The 23,403-nt window shown below is 37.9% G+C and overlaps 1 protein-coding gene across 2 annotated transcripts in view; it reads right to left on the reverse strand.

Moving 5' to 3' along the window:
• Window positions 1-5,521: 5,521 nt before the first annotated feature.
• The window catches only part of camkmt (calmodulin-lysine N-methyltransferase), a 75,522-nt gene continuing 57,640 nt past the window's right edge, over window positions 5,522-23,403 (reverse strand). Inside the window, exons 7-12 of one of the 2 annotated variants that reach the window (XM_055162628.1) lie at window positions 22,923-22,989; window positions 21,016-21,090; window positions 16,353-16,416; window positions 13,448-13,579; window positions 12,695-12,773; window positions 5,522-8,119 (exon numbers count right to left, since the gene is read on the reverse strand). In XM_055162628.1, the coding sequence (XP_055018603.1) occupies window positions 8,091-8,119; window positions 12,695-12,773; window positions 13,448-13,579; window positions 16,353-16,416; window positions 21,016-21,090; window positions 22,923-22,989 (446 nt within the window). In that variant the 3' untranslated portion in view covers window positions 5,522-8,090. The remainder of the gene's footprint in view (window positions 8,120-12,694; window positions 12,774-13,447; window positions 13,580-16,352; window positions 16,417-21,015; window positions 21,091-22,922; window positions 22,990-23,403) is intronic. The other variant, XM_020921162.2, reaches the window with a different exon arrangement.

Raw genomic sequence — 23,403 nt, forward strand, 5'->3', positions numbered from 1 at the left:
TTTCTAATACAGTGGATTTATATGGCCCTTTCATGACATTCAAAGCTCAATTCAGTAACAAGCGGTGACTGTTTTGAAACCCAGCAGTAGTTACAGGTTTTGTAATTGTTAGTCCATTAAACATATGTCTCTGATTGGCTGTCACACAGACTGTTTCCTCTGACCTTGTGATCCGCTGAAAGAACAAGTCAGTGTGGAACAAAGGCGAACAGGAAGCGCTCGTTGTGGCAAGAGGCAGGTGTTAATTCAGCGCTAACCCTCTGCCATTTAAATCAGGGTAAACACAGCACGCCACTGTCAACATTAGCGCAAGGACCCTCCAGAACACACAAACCTCTTCTATATGTCTCCTTTTCTTCTTCTGCTGCTGCCTGGCTGTCTGTCTCGTCCACCCACCAGACTTAATCAACCACTGAGTGCTTTCATCAGCTAGCACAGCCCCTTAATTAGCCGAGCAGTGTTATAAGCCCACATGTAAGCATTATGGGACCGTGCTAATGTGCATGTACCAGCATACTTTTATACGTTTACACTGACCCCAGCTCTCGCCAGTCACTAATCTAATAAGGCGAAGCCGGGTAAACCCAGAGTACGAGGAGATGCTGCAAAACAAGCATGGATGGAGTATATTATGTAGTCAGGTTGAGTTATGCTGTGATCTCCCTGAATGTATCTAATAATGATCCAGAAAGGCCTAACTGTACTTTACCTAATGGAAAACTAAAGGGAATATTACAGCCATAGAGCACATAAACAGCAAATCTATAACAGAAAGCATTTCAATTGATGAATATTATTTCGAGCCAAAATTGTAGTGATGTCATTTCAAGACAATTATGGTGTATATGGTGGTCCAAGATGTTGGGGTATCTGCAGTGTTTTTGGATTTACATATGGATCAACTTATTGATACTTTGCAGTGACATTACACTGGGGGTGCTCTACATGTATCTCTATTGGCAGAATGTTCATCAGTTACCATAGTGACACAAGGCACACCTTAGGAAATATGTTTAGAAACTGAAAATGTATTTAAACCACACATTTCCAGGAGCCTGTGATCAATATGTTCATTCATGGTCCTGTTTAGGTGACTCTTGTCTGTTGCAGTTCCAATCAATTTAGCGCTTTCTGGTCAGGTTGTGTTTAAATAAACCTCACATTAAACTTCTAACAGAGCAGTGCTTTCAGTTAGCATCACACCCCAGGAAATGATGATGACATCAGAGGCAAAGTATCAATTTGTAATGGTCCTATAACCATGCTCCTTGTGAGTGTTGCTACAAAGTTTTGGAAAGCCATAAATTTAGTTTTCCACAAAATAAATTACATTAAATGACCTGGCATAGGCTCATCTATTTTTCTATTAAATGTATGAAATCAAACTGTCAAACACTCCTAAGAAAATGCCAGATTGAATGTCTAAAAACACACTTAAGTAAAACAATAAAACAATAAAACTAAACAAACATGCCATGGCACAACCTGATATGCTGCTGGGTCTCTGCTCAGAATTATTTAAATGAATGCTAAATCTAATGGGCCTACATAACATATTAAAGGATCCATATTATGCTATTTTATGATCTCTTTTATAATGTTGTAAAAAAAAAAAACATACTTGGAGTTGTGTTTTGTTCCTTTCACGCATGTTTAACACACAAACACAGTGTTCTCTCCCGAACAGAAAACACACTGTTCCACCTTGTAATGTCTTGTGGCGATAAAGGAAGTGCTCCACTGTGTCACCAGTCTCTTCTGAAGTTAAGGTAAAGTATCAGCTCCGTTAACCTTAAAACTACCACTGCATGACATCACAACATGGAACAGAGCATTTTGAGATTTTAATAAAGGATTACTCGAACATGAATGAAACAAAACACAACTTCAGTTATGTTTTTGATGAAAAAACATTATTTTGACACTGTGCGGAGTTAAAACTGCCAACACAATACCGTTCTCTTTATGTTTTTCCACCAATGACAGCTATATATGTATTACACAGAGTACACACATGGACCACACATTGTAACAGCATAAAGGCAGTATCTCTTTCTTCTGTATGCACCTAAATTAATTGAGTGGAATTCCATCTCTGTATACTCCCCGGTCCCTTGGCATATAATGGAAAACCTCATTGCAACCAAGGCCACGCTGATCTGTCCGTCCGCTGAGGCACTGTACATGGGTTTGTTGTTTATGTGTGGTGCAGCTCGTACTTTACCATGTCAACTCATATTTGATGGCTTTCTAAATTAAAAAAGTGCTCTCAGGGACTTTGCCGCATTCCACTTCATGAGCACAAACAAACCGGTGCAAAAAGCCATTCCAAAGCCCCCCACTCTTCCTCACCCTTTAATATGAGAGAAAAAAAATAAGCCAGGAGAGGGCCAGGAAGGCAAGCAGACGGAGCTGAAAAAGCAGAAAGAGTGACTCCACTACCGATAATGAGCGGATCATTTAAAAAGCCCTCCTCAAATTGCCTTAAGGAGACGAGGAGAGAGGGAAAAGGCTTGAAAGGTTTTGAGTGAGTTCGGGCAGGAGATGGATGGAGCGAGGGGGTGGAGGGATGGAGGGGGAGCCCACAAACAACCTGCCGAGAGTTGTCAGGTGAACAACATGCAGGATCTGTACATCTGAGCTACATGCTACACGCAGGAGTCACTTTGGCCTATGTTGATACAAACATTTTACCTGAGCTGACCTGGAGATGGAAGGTCAACATAAAAACCAGAAAGCCTGAGAGAACAAAACATAGATGCTCTGGGCCAAAGTCTTTAAAGGTGTACTGTGTAACTTTTCTTGTGGAGGTTACTTCAAATGCTAGTCTCCATGTTTGACTCCAGGTTTGATTTTCTGAAATCAACTGAAACTTAACTGACAAGACAAACAGGCCAAGGTACAGATCAGTTTGGTGGAGAGGCATTTTCATGCATTTTCTTAAAGGTATTTCTGAACAATAAAATCACCTTTAATGAAACAAAGCCTGAATGCATCTTTAAGTCATGTTTAAATGATCACAACTAATCTAATCACCTTTATTGAAATATACTGTACTCAATGACAGTGGTGGAAGAAGTACTCAGTTTTGTTACTTAAGTAAAAGTACAGATACTGGATCAAAAAAAAGTAAAGAAGTAAAGGTATTAAAATGCCTGTTTAAAAAAAAAAAAAAAGAATAAAAAGTGTAAGTATTTCACGCAGATTTTGAGATCTAATAAAGTTTCAAATACAGTGGTTTTGATAAATATTTGCGCAGAAAGACCTGAATTGATCTTTTTATTCTATAGCTGTTTTTATTTGTTTATTCTGTTATACATTATGTTTGCTCAGATGATAAATGTGTTAAAAATAAACCCCTCAGCCTTTTCAGCGGGTCTCTAATGATAAAGTACAGTACTTAACTACTTTTACTTTGTTGCGTTCCATCACTGCTGAATGATAACCATTATCTGCTAACCTACAATTATGATGAATTTCCAGAACAGCTCAGGATTGTGTCGTTCATGGAACTGTCATCTACTGTTAAACCAATGAAGATTTTAAAATGCTAAATACTAAACTAAAATTATTCATTCAAAAGTATACTGATGCTAATAGTGTTGAATCTATTTATCCAGCAGTTTATCCACCTGTTTCTTGGCTCGTGTTTACTTTTTATTTATTTTTTTCTCTGTATCTCAATGGATTTTTTTGAATTTTGAACACAATATCTATGGCATTAATTTAAACCAAATGGACAAATCCGATCAGCTGGCCCATGTTGTCCATTTTTTACTTCTGGCTTTGTTATCTAGAGCCCACATTACTGCAATAACATGAATGTATCAGTGGTGTGGTGCTATGTCATGGTTATGAGATGCTTAATGAATAAACAAATGAATTAATTAATTCATGGTCAGCAACAATTCATTAAGACCACAACAAAACATGTACACATACTCACCAAAGCACTAAAAGTTCAAAATATACAGGTTTGCTGTACAATATTTCTATGATGGTTGCAGCCGTCACTCTCCCCCTGTGTTCCTGTTCTTGTCTCTGCATCTTGACACAGTGCACTGAGCCTAATCGTGGATAATTGGGTGGGAGGGGCAGTGGGCCGGCCCTGCTTTTGTGTGCAAAGGGCAAGTGGTCAAGTTAATGGGGCCCTTGTGTGGAGCTGGGAGCACTCTGTCTCTCTCTCTGTTCGATCACTCACTCAGGCCAGTCAATCTCCGGACCCTCCACTGCTATGTCTTTCTTTACACTGCTGCTGTTCCTTTGTCCATCTAAGTTCACTTCGAGAATACTGCTGTCTCACTTTGTCGCCACTCATTAGACTTGTGTTCTTCTTGTTGTTGATCACTCCATTAGACCACTCATAAACCTTTCTAGTCCATTTATCTAATATTTCACATCTCGGCACTGTTTCTGACCAAACATGGCAAAATGAGTCATTATTTATAGATTTGTCTCTCTGGAAAAGAACTTGATTATGCTGCTAGTTATTTAGGGACTTAAACTTTGGATAACATTTTAGAAAAGCAGGAAAAGTTTATTTAAGTATGTAAGAAAAGAAAAAAAAAAAACATGTTTATTTTGACCTAAAGTATGGTTGAGTCATGCTTAGACAACAATAAATGAATCACTAGAAGCAACTTTTATAATGGGGCAATTAAAGAATCTCAGTGCAATTTTAAGTATACTAAAATTAATCTTTAGCTAATTGCACTGAACGAAGTAGAGCAAGTTAGGCATTCACTTTTATGTTAATTGTGTTTTACAATGATCACTATTAAAAAACAATCTCAAAATCAAATATAAAAAGGTATATTCAAATTAAAATAATACAGAAATATTTCACAGATATTTTACTGATGTATTAAACAATAAATAATTTAACCTTTAACCATTTTTGCAGTGCATCTGTCAGGTTCAAATGTGTTTTTTTGATTCATGATTCATGTAAATTTTCTGATTGCAACTGAAGATAAGTGCTCCGAAATATTCATAGTGTCAGCGATGAAAGGAGAGGGTTCTTTGCAATATCAAAAGGCAGATCAGGAGGCCGCAGAGCTCCTTGGGACTGATAAACACAACAGTGAGCTGCAGCAGGCCTCCCTCCCTCCCTCTCTCCTCCCTCTCTTCTCCCTGTGGAGGAGGACTACACTCTGGACTTGCCTTGATAGTGCGAGTGTGTATAAGTGCGTGTGCGTGCGTGTGTGTTACCTCGTCTGGCACCAGCTTAAGTCTCCAGGAGGGCATTGTGTTTTGTGCCACAGGCCACATCCCATTTCTCGTCCTGAAGGAAACTTTATTATATTTGTTCAGTTTAACAAAGGATTTTTCATAATTGGACACAAACCATTTTCACCTGCCGCTTTGTTAACTGGATCCCGCCTCATAATTGGAAGAAATGCAATTGAAATGCAAGGGCGCTAAGCCTTGAACCGTAATTGTAAAACGACAAATAATGTTTAATAATTTTAGGAAGTAAGATAAAACACACATTTTCATTTTTTAGGAAAAATGCATTTATTCAGGGCATTCACAAAACCACACGCTCAAATGTAATAATGATTAAACACAGTGAACAAAGTGTTATGTCAATAAGCCTCATAGATACTGGAAAATTTAAGAAACATTGTAAACATATTTGCAAAGTTTTTTTTGGTTTTTTTTTTACAAACCATGTATTATCTCAATGTTTCAATTGAAAAGTTTGCAAATCAGCTTTATTTGTAGAGCACATCAACAAAAAATAAGTTAAAATCTGTGGGGTGTTGAGGTATTCCATGAAAGTAGCTAAAAAAAATCACAGCTCACCACCAGAAATTAAAGCTAAAGTTAGCCTCACTTTATCCAGGCTAAAATAACCTAAACTCCAATAATAAGTAGTATCTCCTGTCATCGCTGGTCAAAATATGAATTATGGGCCTCTTATACAATAACATGCTTTACAGTTACGTTACAGCCTTAATTAAAGCTTGTGTCTGCTATAGAGTTATGATCTACGACACCTGTGGACCATTATGTTTTAACTTGCCCATTTTAAATCTCAATATTCATCTAAAACAGTTTACTTAAAGAAACAAGTCTGCGGACTTCTGAAGTTGCAATGAATAACTGCAGATCATGCTATCAAGCAGCGGGTTTTTAAAAATTTGTACCAAGTTGACTATGCAACGCTGTCGAATCATCAATAAAGAAAATAAAATTGGAGTGGCGGAGAAACAGGTTGATCGGCAAAATGGTGTCTTGAAAATAAGTTATTAAAGATTGCCCAGACATACAACTTTGTTTGGGTTAATGGTGAGGGGAAACAACTATAACATGGTTAAAAGCTCTGAAAAGTCAATATTGCATAATTAACTATAACTTTAAAATAAAATGTGGATAGCACTGGAACGCTCATTCTCCTCAAAATACAAGAATCACTCCAGTCCATTTTCTTTCCATTATCCAAAAACTGCTGTAAATTAAAATAAACTTCAAATATGTCTAAATCTTTGTATTTCTTTGTCCTTTTTATGGAATACCCCCCAATCTATTTAAAAAAAAAAGTTTCATTAAAACCTCGTAATAATTTTTATACGTATTTGCAAAGTAAAAGTTCCTTGTTTATGAAAATGTAGTTTCTGACCAAAATCACAAATATGTGTAATTGTAACAGCATGATAAAGTCACAGTGAGACATGCAGCACTAGTTGTGTAGTGACAACATACAGATAAATAATAGGATATCACAGAAAATAGTGTTTAGTCAAAAACACAGATGCCAAATCCAAGATGGACCTCACAGTAAACAGCGGTGCTCAGTGACCACGGCACACAGCACAGTCAGATCTGGATTCACTGAATCCAGATCGATATAAAAGTGTGCGTAAATTTAAATATAATAATAAACAAAAAAGTAGCATTTTTGCATTTTATCTTTACAGCAATCAAAGCAACAGCTAGACAAACCTGCACACAGCACATCAGTCTTTATTTCAATAGGCTAAATGTCAACGTTAGGTATAGACTGCATAGCGCTTTGGCTGGTAAAACAGCAAAAGTCACAGTGAAAAATGAAGCCACCATAAAGTCTGCTTCAGTATCACTAAAAGCCCTAAAAGAGCCCCCATCGCTGTGAAACACCTGAGTTTATATGAAGACAGATGCTGTGAAATAGAGAAAAGGCTAAAACAGTGGTAGCTAAAGTGGATGCTCCAAGTAGATTGTGTGAATTCTGTAATGTAAATTTTACACAGTATACAAGAATATTCAGTCAACAATGTACATTACACAGGACTTGCGGATGCGATTGCCTCCTTATTAGTTGTTTCACGCATTAGGTAAAATTGCGTATGGCTATGAGCTGCTAAAAGAATCATTTCAAAGAATCACTTCGGTGTAACAGTTTAATTGGTAACATTTACTAAGAATAAAAATAATACTTCAAATGTCAAATGTAGCCAGATGATTATTATCATAGACCCCATGTAGAATAGGTCTAGAGACACAAGCCTCTATAAAACTTCTGGTAGTCAGTTTTTATGTCGAAAAATGAAATAGACCTTGGACAGAACTCTGTCTCTCGAGGTTAAAGGTGCACTATAAATTTTTTGGTCAGGGGTCCATCACCTGCTTGCTGATTAATGATTAACATTAAACAGCTTTACCTTACATGTATTTAATAGCAAGTGGTTTTATACCTAGAATAACAGGTATTCTGACTGAGCGGAGTTGCCTCTCCACAGATTTTATCTGTAACTTGGTCTGGGTTGGCCTTTATGAAGATTTAATAACATACTGTGAAACATTCCAGACAAAGCAATAACATCTCCATGGAGAAAAGCATTTGATGGGCCCTCCACCAGAAAAGTTAACAACAGATTTCACAAAATTGGTACTTTTAGGATATTTTGTCCAAGGTGGGGTGTTATTCACCCTCACATTGTTGTTTTTATGATCAGCTGGTCTTGTTTACTAAGGTCATACTGTATCATAAGTCTTTGAAATGAGAAATACCTCAGTGCCTTTGAAATGTTTGTGTTTACTTGAAGAGGCTGACAGTTTGGGGTCCTTTGGTCAAGGTGAGGAGCAGAGGATAGTGGATGTTCTCATCATAGGCTTCTTTTCCTTCTTTCAACATCTGAAATCAAGCAGAAAAAATATATACACTCTAAAAGTTTTGCTGCTGTAAATAATAAACTGTACAGGAGTAGGTGTTAATAAGCAACTGTTTCAGCCTACTCTCTCACTCTCTCTCTATATATATACATACATATATACATATATACATACATACATACATGAGCAGGTGGTGCCCAGCCTGTGCCCTCTTAAGCACACTTAGCAGTTGCGGCAAGGCACTTAATCATCTCATGAAGCATCAGGCCAAATGATGAGAGGAAGTGTGTAATGTCTGAATGGGACTATGTGTGATGAGAATGAGACGGAGGGAAAAGACTGTTTCTCCAAAACAAGCACAAACTCAGACTGACCCAAGACTCCCCCCAAAGGTTCACTGAGCTCTGTCAGTCAGAAACAAGACTGCTGCTGGGCTTTCAGTCACACCTCAGGTCATGAAGATACTGTTTGTGCTGAATACAAGTCCAATGTTTATACGTACGGTTTACATTTCCTTTGAAACTTTTGTCATTTCAATATTAACTGCTCAATTACATTTTTCTGTCAGCTAAAGGTTGTATTTTGGTATAACAAATACACTACCTGTCAAAATGGACACACCTTTATTTTAAAGTGTAATTTTTCTTTACATTTACAACTTTTCACAATTTATATACACAAAGAAGATATCAAATATATGCTGCAAGATACATTAAGTAATGTAGAAAAAATTTAATAAAAAATGAGCAAAGCAAAATAATTTTTTTTTTTTTTTTTTTTTTAAATCTAATCAGTTTTGTAGTTTATTTTTTGTTTGCTACATTCCTTATGTGTTGATTCATAGTTGTGACGCCTTCAGTGAAAATCTACAACGTGTACACTACAAAGTGTGTCCAAACTATATACTGACCGGTATCCTTTATTAAATAAACTGTTTACTCTGAAACTTGGGAATATAAATAGTATGAAGAAAGAGATAAGCTACCAGAAAATTAGCCAGTAGACCAAATGTCTGCATGGCTCCAAAACTTCTTCCAGTCCACAGTGAGTGTTGATAGGCTTATCACTTCCTGCTCAATAACCTTATTGCATTTAAAGTAAAAAAAAAAAAAAAAACTTTTCTGTGAGATCCGAAGTAACGATGAATACAATTAGTAGAAATGGGGGTACCACATTTCAGCCCTCTCTATTTGCCTTCAGTAGTTTTTGCTTCAAATAAACTGTGGGTGCGTTCCCCTTCTCCGCTCTCCCCTTCATATGCGTTATCTCTGCGCAGCCATCCCTGCAGGCTCTGGCCCATAGATGAACCCCTGACCCCCCTGAGAGCTGGGCCGACCTAAACAACAGAGAGCCCACTGCAGCTGCACTGGCCCACTGCTCCAAAGGCTGCCATGAGGTGCGCAGACAGCATTCACATTCAAATCCTACCAGGCGGAAGGAGCGAGGAAGCATCGGGCGGAGGGGAAGGAACAGGGGGAGACGAGAGACGGAGAGAGGTGGGGGTGGAGGAGGGGGTGCTTTAACACGGTGAGGGCTGAGAGCTCGTAGAGGTGAAAAGTTTAACAAGCAAAGCTGTTCCTCCTGATCGCAGGCTGCCTAATCAGCTTCATGGGTGGCTGGCTAAATCGGCTCTCAACTCGACCCCCCGCCCCACTGCCCTGCAATCTTTTCTTCTCTCCCCTCTTGCCAAGGTGCAAGTCATTTATTTTATTGCCACTTTTCGTGCTGGCTTCTGTCTCCTTGTATTTCTCTTTTCCACCTTTTTTTGCACGTTCATTTTGCTTGTGCACTTAGAGCGGGCTCAAGAAGAGAAAGTGAACAAGGTAGAAAATGAGCGAGTTTGCGGGGGCTTTTTGGGAGACGAGGGAGGCAGGGATGAAACCGGATGTCTGGGGTCTCTCTCGGCAGGATTAGGAAACAGAGAATCCGGGATTGAGCTGGATGGAGCGATGAAGAGAGGAAGGGATAGACGGACAAGCTTGAATAAATAGCCAAGTGGGTTGTGATGTTGGGAATGGGAAGATAGCAAAGGAAAGGAAGGAGGGGTGAGGTAGGAGTAGGTACCAGGCAGGGAGCAGCACATTCAGGCCTATTTATGCAGGCGCTACACACACACTTCCTATACCCCTGTGTGTATTTTGAGAGAAATTAAAATTCATGACTCTCTCTTCACAACCATTTGAGTAACAAGATTAAGATGGTGGGTTAGAAAATAGCACTGGCATTATCAGGCTGCTTGCAGTCCCTCCAGCTGCTTGCCTCTCTATTCCACAACAGTGGGGATAAGAGGATAACAGGGCGGCCCTGTCAGCCCGTCCCAGCACTCCAGGTTTAGCACAGAGCAGCAGCAGGTTAGGGCAGGCTGCAGATGGAGTCCTTCGGCAGGGCTCGTGTCAAAGGCTAAACGTGAGGCTTTGAAAAATGGCTAAAAACAAATGTTACTTTTTTAGAGATAGAAATGGATACCAGCATTAGATTTGACTGTGTAGGAAGTATCACTATACTAAAAGTTTGATTTTGATACTATGAAAAACGCTTCATTTTTTTAACACCATAATCATAATAAAAACAGTGTTGATACTTAAAATTTGTTCGACACTAGTTTTACTATAAATGAATATCGTTATTTTGAGTACCCTTTTAAAATGAATGAGAAAATATGATGTTAATGTAATTAATGTGATTATATTTATGTAATTTAGGATTTTACATTTGAAATAAATGTATAAAAGTTGAGAGTGGAGGGTATATAAATCATATGCATTTAAATCAGATGCATAAATTAATGCACACCTACTATTGAGAATGACCCTATAGGTTCATATATACAGTGTGTCTTCTACTACCTACCGATGAGTAGATATATGAACTGTGTGGGGGGAGCTAATCTATCTATATATCATCATGGGGCCATTTCTGTATAATCTTGAGTGTCTGAGTGAGGCCTGGGTCTCAGGAGGAGTGGGTAAGACATAATTTAAAAATCACGTTGGGTTTCAATGCTTCTTGGGGACATCATTTCTTGTAGAATGATCCTAAACTTAAACATACAGACAACACAGAGATTGCTCATTAGAAAATAAGCAGGAAAAAGTCCTGCTCCTTCCATCTGTGAGGGGGCACTTCAACGCAACCTAAACCATATCAAAATTGCATCAAACTCACTGAGGGAACAAAAAAAAAATACATTTTTAATCATCGTTTTATGCACTTGGGCAGTTACTAATCTTTTGTTTTCATTACTTTGTAAATTAATAGTTAATAATTTTGGTCCACATGGTTTCATTAAGTCAAATAGCTCTGAGTGAATGCTTGTCCAAACAGTGTTATAATTTAAAGCATACATATGCAAAATTGACATTCCTTAGCATTTTTTATGGTTTCATAAACTTATTCAGAGTTGTATATTGATTGATTCATGCATGATATAATATAATTATTCTGTATTGTCCTTTACTTGAGGCTTGAGTGCTGAGAAAATTTCAGTTTTCACCTATCCCCACCCACTGTTCAGTATTTACTTTCAATTCTTTGAAAAATAAAAACTCAGGGTCATACATAAATTACCTATTATGCAAAATTGACTTTTCAGAGCTTTTAACCATATTATAGCTGTTTCCCCTTCTCATTTGCCCTCTTAAAACTGTTTTTGTAGTGATTTGTACATGTTTGAAAAATGTTGCAGATGAATTCCAGATTTCACTGCCACATGCAAACACTCACTGCTCTGTACTTACTTTGTTCTTTAATTTTATTTTCATAGGCTGGCACCAACAGATAATAGTTATTCTATTCAAATATAATGCCATGGCCATATGTAACATCCTTTAACATACCCCAGTAATCACAACTGATGCTAAGGAAGGTCTATGGTGGGAGGGAAGCTATGACTGAGCAATAGGATCCTTTCTACACAGACATGTCTACAACAATGTCTACTGTCTACAATTTGTTTTTATTATCATTCATGTTGTTATTATTTTTTTATTCTTTTGTTAATTGACGATACCCATTGGATTCAGCAGCGTTGCATAGTCATTTGTGCAACTGACAGCTGCACAGCTCTTTGTTGTGATGACGTTTACAGTGACGTCATTTCCAATTGGCCACCACAATTCTCTAAGACAAAAGACTTGTTTCTTTTATTAAGTCGATTAATTTAGATGAACATTGTGATGTCCAAATTATAATTATATTATCATGATCAATGGGTGTCATAACTATATAGCAGACTCAAGCACAATAGATTCTATTTTAAAAAATGTTACACCCTAAACACAGTTAAAAAAAAAAAAATAGTGCTATGAGACAAGATAGGAAGCAGAGAATCAGTTCTGAAGTTTTGAACAGGAAGTCAATGGATATGTTTCACCACTCTTCACTACTTATACATTTTTTTAATCAGAGAAGATTATTTGATTTGAATTGATTTGATTTGATTGATACTTTAATGTCTTAATCGAGTCTCTTTAATCAAAAAGTAATTTTGGTTTTATATAACTCAATTCATATGATAAACAAATTTTATTTATTTAACCAGGAAAATATCATCTTGGCCTCAGTGAAGTCCCATTGATATTTAAAAAAGAATATTTACCTTTTGCACAACAACGCAGGGTAATGCAGACATAAGGAGAACATACAACCTCTACATGTCCAGGAATCGAGCACCACACCTGAATTGTAATAAATATCATGTCAATCATGCCGTAAACTAAAATATTTTTGTTTTTTTGCTAACATGGATTTGTCGGTTAATAAAACTATATATTTTCCTGGTTTCTGCTATATAACCAAATCACTCAAGAATTCAATGAGTCAAAGAAAACGTATCACCTGCAGCCCCAAGTTTGTAGTTTACTGTTCCTTTGTCAATGCGAAAAGAAGATCTCAAATGAGTTTTAATCCTTAGTTTCAATTGCAAAGATATGTGTGCTGCTTTGGTTCACATCTGTATCTTGTTCTCCTTTACAACTGCTTTTTGTTTTCTTCCTGGTGCTACACTGAGACGGTTAAGGCAGTTATGTATTACAGTATTCAGCACAGCACTTGTTAAAATTAAACACTTTTCCTATGAGACTGTTACCTGACGCTTGTGTTTGAGGCTGGTCTCTTTGTTAGGATTAAGGTTTTCTTTTTGGAAAACACAAAAGGGATCTTTTCATTTTACAAGGTGCCATTTTACTTTTAGTGTCCTGTGGTATTTTTTAAGGCATCAGAAAGTAGCATGTTTTAGAGATATGAGCTGGATTCTAGTATATTCTGCCTCAGTAGTATAGTTACATACAAACATATTTAGCAGGTATTTTGTGGAACTGTTGGGGAGTCAGATCAGTGTGTTATGGTTCACCTTTGAGTGCGTGTCCCAGACGTGATGGTCGTACTGCTGGTGTTGAGAGATGAACAGTCCAGCCTGCTGAGCCAGATCACAGAAAAGAGCAAGGGTCTGACCTCTGCGCGGAGCAAAGACCAACGCTGTGCCCTGGAGACAACAAACAAGAAAAACACACCCAAGCGTCTGGATTAAAACATAAACATAGACTCTACTTGTATCACTGTGTTTCTCATCTTTCTGATATTTGGCACAAAAAGTTGATTCTGAACCAAAAATGAAAACTTTGTTAATCCAATCCAGCAGTGAAATGTAAACACAACAGAGGTGTGGGCACATGCTACATCACAGACAACAGACAAAGAGGATTAGCAACAGGTTTAAAGTTTCTTTGAAAGCCTGCAGCTTTGGGTTTAATTTCATATTTTGATCATACTATTGCTGTTTTAATTAAATGGACAGAAGAGGCATGAGTGTGTGTGGTAGATAGACACAAAGCTCAAGGCTCACAAAGCCAGTGGGAACAGCAGGATCACGTCCGCCAGAGCTTTCATCAGTACACCTCCCCTTTAACCAATACACAACAACAAAACTCCTCACAGTCAAATCAGCTGATTAGAGGATTCACCATATGATCCACCTCTGTCAAAAACAACAAATTAGTGCCATTAAAAAGAGAATTAATTGCTTTGTTATTTGTTAAATCAGCTTAACAGGATATTAAATATTTGCCAAAGCTTGTTATGGTTGTGGCGGTCTGTTGGTCCGCAGTTAAATCATATTAGCTGTGGATTTATCTGCCATGGATTAAATAGATGCAAACATGAGGTGAGATTTAACACGCACATGTACAACAATGGCCACATGTCAGGTCAGCCCTCTCACAACAGCTGCTCAGGCATTTACACTATGGTCTTATGTAGAAGCAGACAGAGCATGCCACTGCCTCATTCTGTTGAAATGTGAAGGCTAATAGCTGGGGATGTAACAACATATAACTGAAATACTATGATATCATATTGTCAAAAGTCTCACAATAATATTGTGGGCCATCACAAAATATCGAATTGCAAGTTTCTTTGCTTAAATTTGTTGCTATGGTGCAGCAAGAGATAAAAAAACAGAACCCAACCCAAAACATGCTACATAGGTCTCCAAGAACAGTTGATAGCCAAGGTCAGTAAATTACAATCAATCAATGAATCTGCCCAGGGACTACAGGTGGAAATTTGCACTGATGCTACAACCTGATGTACAATGCATCTCTCCTGTAATAAAGGTTCATGTAAAAATTGTGCGCTGTCCCAGTCTCAAATAAATAAATAATTAAATAAATAAACTACAAAGACCGTGATCCTTTGCTACATGATGAAATAATTGTTATTAAGCGTGCTTAAATCTTTATTATTTGGATTATGACAAAAAGTAGCATGTTAACATTTTGTTTGCCTCCACAAAAAAATCACAATGAATATCGTATCGTGAGATGCTTATCGTGAAAATATCCTACTGAGAGATTTTGCTCTGGTTACATCCTTATTAACAGCTGTAGTCAGGCCTGAAGAAACACCTCCACAGGAAAGCAACTGACCCATACATTAAAGCAAGTGCAAATGTCCTGATCACATCCCACAGGCAGCCACATACAGACAGTAGTTCTTGTATTCAAATATAGTACATGCTGATATGTATTAAAATATAATGCATGGCCAAGTTTTGCGCAGTGTAAACGTTGCTGCAGCAAAACTTGAATTTCTCTTGGGATCAATAAAGTATCTCTCTCTCTCTCTCATATGTGACATCCCTTAATACACCTCAGTAATCACGACAACTGATGCTGAGAGTGATCTATGGGGGGAGGGAAGCTGTAACTGAGCAATAACATCATTTCTGTATACTGTTCGAGTTTGTCATATTTACTTCTCACTTTTATGTTTTTATTTTCATTCATGTTATCTTCATTGTTTTGTTAAAATAGTAAACATCTAAAATGAATAAATGCTGTACAGTTATTAATATTGCCTGTGGAAGAAGATATCACTCTATTAAATGTAAGACTTCTCGCCATAAACCTTCCCATAAACCGTTATCAGCTTGAATAATCCACTTTGAACTTTGATGAAGCACCCTAATATTTTAGCTCATTAATCTCTGTATCTTGTTTATTTCAGTGTCAATATGTCATCTGTCTATATGAATTTCTATAGTCTCATGGTGCACATTGAGCGTTTTGCATATGTTCTTCCAATGTGGGTTTACTATAAATGGCAAATAAATAAACCTAAATTAAACAGCCTAAATTAATTTAATATATTATTATCAGATGGTAGTTTTGCCTGCAGTTGGAGACATTATTAAGCCAATGACCCATACAAGAAAGCAAGCCAACAATGTTCTGTTCCTGACTGTGTAGCCAAAAGAAATGTCATAAAACTATTTATATAGGAATAGCAGCTATTGAATCACTTGAGCTGAGACAGTACATTAAAACATGAAGAATGTCTATACCATCCTTTACAATTAGCTTGTCATTCGTTTTCTTCTCCTTTCCATAAATAAAACCGTGTCAGCCTGCTCTGTATGGTTAAACACACCCTCTCTCCCCCTCAGTCTCGCACATGAATGGAAAAATCTCAGCCCTATCTCTCCTAGCCTTTCTGCCTTTTCCCCATTTGCTTTGGCTGTCGCAGCGTGGGGTCTTATCACGGGGCCAAAAGGGAGAAGTCGTCTTGGATTTATGATGAAGGAGAGCCGGCCGCGGATCAGAGTGCCGCATTCAAGTTGTTCATAATAAGCATTAAAGTATTACATGATATTAATCCTGTCCGCCAATTACTGTGCATGGGCTTGTGGGCACAGACTAAGTATGATTGAGAAGAGGAGGCTTTAGATGTATGAAGTCCGCATATACATACACACTTACTTTGGGTTGTAGTAATCTCCGTATGGCATCAACCAGGCTGGCTCTGTACTGGTCCAGGAACAAACTGTGGAAAACAGGAGAGCTGGGTTAGAATGTGCACTTACGATGGCAGCCACAGATAAACCTCAGCCTATTTATTTCGCTTTGTTTACAAATAAATCCACCAACAGCAAGAAGAGGGGAAAAACAATTTGCATCAGTAAAATGGTCTCTTTTCTGTTTACGTGGGAGTTTTCAGGAAGGTTCAACTCAGCTCTACGTAGAATGCAAAGCGAAAGCTGCAAAGATAGCATCGTCTTCAACAAACAATCGTTTACCTGATCAATTCAATGTGGTAAAAAGGGTGAATTTTAAGGGAATAAAAGGATGACATAAGTGTTTAGGACATAAAAACAAAAACAAAAAAAAAATTGCAGTTTTATTCAAATATGAGAGTTACTTTCAGTGCTTAAAAATGATAGCGAGTTTTTAAACAGACAAGCAGATGTTCATAAATTAAAACTGTTAGAGAAAAAAATAAAACGTTCATTTCATTAGCAGCTACTTGTAGTTCTATTACAAAAAACATGTTGTAAATAAATAAAATTTAGTGTGGTTACTGTACTAATTAATTTTGCTGTGAGCAAAGGGTTAATAAGAATACTTGATGAACCTCAAGGCAGAATAATGAAAAACTGTAAAAAAGTGTTTTTTGTGAAGGCCCTTTGAGACATAAAAAATTACTAATAACTAATAAACTATGACAATGCCCTTGATTTTTGTATTTTTAATAACTCTACTTTTTAGAACAGCCACTACTCATCCTGCCACCAGCATTTGCTTATATAGTTTTAAATAGTTTGACAGGTAACAAAGCATTTTATCACTGAGCAGTGTAAAACCAACCTTCTTCACATGTGTGGCCTAAAAAACACAGGTGAAAACAGTTAAGGTGCGCTGCTAAAGGGCCTCCAAATAAATCAATAAAACATCCTATTACCAACAATAGGTGTTGAATGGACTGGGGATCCACACAAATCCACATAGTCTTTCAGCATCACCTCTAATCACTGGGAACAAAGTAACACCTGTCTCTATGGCCACCTCGCCACATTTCAATCCATTATGAGGCTGGTGTCCATGTGTGCACCTATTATCACAGATGAGAGTGCAGTAATTTGACTAAAACGCAACAATGCCGAGCAGATTTGACATAATCTACCGCATTCGTTCCACTATCACAGAGGCAATCTGCGTAGAACTTTCCACTCGTGACCTGTAACCTTTACCCAAAATCCTCCTTGATCCCAAATAGCTATAAGAGGCGCGCTGGTCATCACCACCATTGGTTACTACCTGGTCAATGTGGCTGAAGGTATGAAATCTGCCATGTTGTCTCTGTCTCTGATGTGATTGCTTTTCTTGGAATGTTGCACAGTATGACATTAAACTTACTTATTGTACAAACAGTATTTGCTGGTCTCCAAGCTGATAGATGTTGGCAGGTTCCGCAATATAAATTAAAATTGTTCACTATGTGGACCAGTGGATGGTTTCCCTTTAGTCCTTTGGTCCTTTATGATACAGCTCAGCATTGAGAGCTGTAGACTGCAAACACAACATATGAGTTGCTAGCCTAGGCAGCAAGACAAATTCTCTCAATTTTTATGACTTCACAAATGCAAGAAAATCTGTCTGTGATTCATCAGTGATGTGTAAACTGATCAATCAGAGGGCAGCCCTGTATTTTGGGAGAAAGCCAGCACCAAGGAGACGCCACTGTCACCGAAGCAGTTTGTATATAACTTTCCTTTCATGACCTGTGACCTTTTACCCAAAATCCTCCTTGATCCCAAATCGCTATAGAGAAGCATTTGCCATCACCTCCATTGGTCAGCACTAGCTCTATACAGTTGTGCCAGGCATTAAATGTTTATTATTCTTGAAGGATTGTCTCAGGTGGTGGTTTATTTAACTTGAAAGGTGAGAGTTGTATGTTTTGGTTTGTTTTGTCACAGATATTAGTAGACGGAAAAGTGGCTGGTGAAGCAAAACAAGGAAGTGGGCAAGTCGGGTGGAGCTCCAGCATATTCACACAATCGCAGACATATAGGCCAAAGGAAGGACACAGAGTCATGTAAGGGGCAGCTGTTGAGGTTGCTTTAAGTTGAGTAATCACAATATCAGTTCTAATTATGTTAGGAAAAGTGCAATTGTAATTATCAGTGAAATGATAGATTGTATAGATAAATAGATTTAGGATTGTTTATCTGGAGGATTAGTTTTTGTGCACGTTTTTAGGCAGAATAATTTTGGTTGGCTTGGAAACCATCACTAAATATTCCACTCTTCATTGACAGACTATTCCATACCATTCAACCTTTGTAGACTTTAATATTGAGTGGTAAACCCTTTTAAGGTCTCTACTGCTGCCCCTTGTCGTGCACAGTCCTATTGTCTCAGTCTGACCCCTCCCACCCTGCACGGCCCCCTCAGTCTGGTCAAAGGTCCGAGGGCATGACGGAGTGTGTCTGTGAGTGACCATGACGACTATATTTATCTGCTTACACGAGTCTGATGATCATGGCTGTCACGCGATAGGTGGGGAAAATGACCTCATTCATCCAAGCCCAAACCAAGCTGAAGCTAACATTCTGTTAATAACATTTTAATTCTATGTTTCAGCTTAGTCCTTCCTCTGTCTTATTTAATAAAATAAAAATACTCTCAAATATCTCTTTAGGGCAAAGAATAGCAACAGTGATGCCACTGGAAAAAGTTGCAGGTCAGCCTCCATGGCAACCAGAAAAATTATGTAGTGCACCTTTAAGCCATAAGACCTTTAAGCATTGTGTATACACTTTAGCAATCACTGTTACACAGTAAAACAAACAGAGTATGATGAAAATGACTTTCAAATTCCTGTAGATTGTATTGATATACTGTATTCACAGTATTTAGCATAGACACTTCTCCTTGATGTCTATAAATAGGCCTACATTTAAAAGAAGGAAAGTGTTGAAAAGTACCACTTTCATACTTTAAGGCACTTAAATAACTGCTCTATTGGCTCCATCTGCTCTTACACTCAACAATTTACTTTGCTATTCCCAAATTCCCTGTGTCTTCTTCCCAATCTCCTCTGTTCTTCTGTCGTCTCCTCACAGCGGTGGTTACACTAGCGGCAGTGGGAGCTATAATTAATCCAAGAGGGGGCCGTGTTGTTGACCTTTTCGCAGGTGATCATCACAAAGATGCGCTTGCTAATCGTTCAGCCATCACTCTACAACTGCCACAGCAGCAGTTACACTCCTCCTGCTTCACAAACTACAGAATATAGAACCCCACTAGAAAGCATCTTTTTCATATATGCCTAAGACTTAATGCATGTAGCATAAGAAATAAGTCACCAAATATATTTCAGACTATCTATTGTGCATAAAATGTCAGTCTGCTGGAGTGAAGCCACTGTCTATTAGCTGCCTGCTCGAGCTCTTTTTCCAGTTCTTGTATCTGGCTATTACATGTAATGACCGTGACATTATCATAATGATAACTGTGTTTGGCTAATGCCAATGCACTTACTGTAGCACACACACACACACAGACACACACACTAAAATCGTCGTGGTCGTTATTTGTTAAACGAATGTGCATTTATTCTGCATCTTTGGAAATTACATATTCAGTACGAACATTAATTGTATTGTTGCTGGTGTAAGGGGGACTTTTAGTAACTCAGGTTACATCAGTGTCACAGGTGAGAGACGGGTGCTCAGATAGATGTATAATTACATCTACAGTAGTTCACACTGTATATACAGCCAACAGCAAATGGCTATTGTATGTTTATGACTCACATGTGCGTTATTGTTTTTAAGGAATAAAACTTGAGGGACATCTAATCATCCAAACCAGCTGAGAGTTGTCAATCAAATAACTTGGACTCAAACTTGTTGACAATAATTATATAAGCATAACAAATATACCTCCTGCACTCACCACTATTAACTTATTTTCACTTTAGCTGCTTTCTTTCAGGTGTCATTCCTACAAATCACTCACCTTGCGATTGTGAACAGTAAGAAAAACTACAATTGCTGGAAACATTTAGAGCTGTTAATCACTTTTTATTTTAACAGTTTGCCATTAATGGTCTAAAGTAAGTCATGAGGCAGAAGTGAAGCCATCAAGTCAAATCAAGTTCAGTGACTGTGTTCCTCACTTGTGCTTTCTCAGATTGGGCAGAGTGCACTAAGCCATCTTGATGAATTCAATCTCACTTGCTACATGAGCAATTGGACAAGATTTAATTTGAGATTGGCCAAGATCTACATTTCAATAAGCACGGGCTAATTGTTATGTTTATGTTGCTCTATCGCTCCATTTCCATCTCCATTTCTACTCCTCCCTTCTTCCTCTCTCAACACTTTCTTTATCATAGTGTGTCTCCTTCCTTGTCAAGGCGCAATTATTTGCAATTTGCCTAAGTCATCCATTTGCTGGCACACCAAGCATGAAAACGAGGCAATTTAGTGTAAAATGGAGGCACGTGGGCACTAGAGCATATGTTTCTATGCATGTGTGTTCTGTGTGTGCAGGAGTCCAGCCACTTCTAGGGACAAGGCTAACACTGTCACAAAAATGTACAAAGAGGATTGACCAGACAACATTTTGAACATACCAGTCGGCGCACATGACCACATCAAAGTGACCTTCCAGTGGTGAGATGTCTGAATCACAGTCCCATCTCAGGACCCTGTGGGCATAAACATATTAAAAATTTACCGTTTTAAAGCAAAGAAAAAAGTTAACTCTATCAGACAACTTTATAAGAAACAAAACAACTTGATTTCAATCTGTCTTTTTGACGGATGTTTTGCATTAAGTTATTAAATGTGCATATTTAAACTTCTGGAGTCTATATCTAGTTTTCAACTGCAGTTCCTAGAGCATTTGGCAACTAAGGAACCTAGGAACTAAGGAAAACGAATGCCAGAAACATGGGGTTCAAATACACTCACAAGGACTAACCATTCTCCAAACTAGGGGAATAAATATTTCTGACAATCACAATTGTGCACTTGAAAATATAAAAGAATAATACCTATTTTTGTTTGTATACTTGTTGAATTATTACTGTGATCTTTGCAGCACCAAAAAATGTAATCTCCTTAACCTACTGTTTTTAGGCAGAGTACAACAGATATCTCAATTTTGATCTCATTCTAAAACCTGTCTTTGAGCTTGAGTATAATTATATAAGGGGAAATCCTCACAGACCCTTGCAAGTCAAAACCTGTCCATAAAGCAAATGAATGCACGGTGACCCCCACTGTTTTTCTGCCTGGGTGGAGAATCGGAGAAAGCAGTGCTAAAGGAGACATGTCGTGTTTGAGGTGAGTCCGGGGAGCTTCTGACATGACACTTGACATTTATACTATGCACAGAGCCTCAGCCTACCTCTCCAGCAGACCTCCCTCTCCCCAAGCCCACCTGCGCTTCCCCCTCTTAGAGCCTTTTTACCCCCTTCATCTCTTCCTTCCACATCATTTTCCCTTCTTAGGCCGACTGGAGGATTATTAATTAGACATTATTAACACTCAGTAAACAAAACATTAGGCTCGGCAAGAAACACAATCTCCAATCGCAGCGGGAGCCCGACACCCCCTCCCTCGCCCCACCCCTCCCCGCTCCTCTCGTCCAATCACATCGTGCCCTTCGCCCTCTCTCGCCTGGCACACATGACAGCAGGCATAATCTGAAAAGAAAACAATCAAAGTAATGTAGCCTAATTATACGTTTACTTTTTCACTTCATCTTCCCCCTCATGTAAATATGAGCAGGAGAACAAGAGAGAGAGAGTGAGAGAGGGGAGGAGAAGAGATAGTGGACTAAACAAATGACATTTCGGGTCCATTTTGTGGCTATAGATAAGTTCCACATGATGACTTCCTATCAAAAGGAATGAATTGCTTGATCGAGTCTGAATGTACACGCTGGATACCACGAAGGCCTTTTATTTCAAGCACAAAATTGCCAGAAAAAAGAAAAAAAAACATTATATTACGCAAATAACAACTAATCTCTCTAGTTTGTTTTTTAGGTTTTACCCATAGACTGTACAAAGAAGTGGACGAAAGGAAGGGAGCGTGACATCATCTATACTGTTCAACTCCAGTTAAATGAAGCTCACAAGGCAGGTGCTTATAAGTGCAAAACTGAGTTACATATTAGGAATAGGAATTTATTGATGGACAAAATGGCAAAATAAAGGCACCAGGACCATGTAGAGCGAGTGACAATTTTTCACTGTAAAGTCAGGTATTTTAAATTGTAAGTAAAATGTCCATTTATACAGTCTGATAACAATCTTCCATTTTGTAGAGTTTTAATTTTGAATTTTTTTTTTTTGCAAGAAAGTAGCACCTTGTCCAATATCTCAAGCAAACAAACTTCAAAAATATTAACTAATACACATATTTAATCCATATACTTTTTAATTTTTGTTATCTATTGATTCACAAACAACAGACAAAGCCAAAATATTACATAGCTGCTGTCTATACTGTTTGTAGAAAACAGTCTCACCGGGCTGACACACTTGTTGAGCTGAAGACTCCAGCTTGCTGATTTCTCTCCACCAGCTCCCGCACATCTGGCACGGGCAGTTAAGGATACAAAATAAACTCTAAACGCTTTACATATGTTGTAAAGATGAAAGTATGAAAAGTAATGCAAATATAGAAACAGTAAAGAAACAGAAAGTTCAGGTTGTAAATGATATTTGCAAACATGCATTCTAATGTTGTATTTATATTGTCATATACGTTATACTTATGTCATAAAATTACTATTATTATGACAATAATTAAAGCAAGAAAGTGTTCAAATACATTAATGAGATGGCATGATTTCAGCAGTCTACAAGCAAGTTTTATAGTGATTACATAAATGTCTGAATGAAAGAGGCCATATGTAGCAGAGGTAGCACAAAATTCTGGGCCATGGGTACAACTTGTAGAGGTTTTGAATATGCTAAACAAGTACCCTTTACAAGTAAGAAATAGCT

The sequence above is a fragment of the Boleophthalmus pectinirostris genome, unplaced genomic scaffold (genome assembly GCF_026225935.1).
Source record: "Boleophthalmus pectinirostris isolate CB_2022bp ecotype Guang Dong unplaced genomic scaffold, ASM2622593v1 HiC_scaffold_5, whole genome shotgun sequence".
Taxonomy (NCBI): domain Eukaryota; kingdom Metazoa; phylum Chordata; class Actinopteri; order Gobiiformes; family Gobiidae; genus Boleophthalmus; species Boleophthalmus pectinirostris.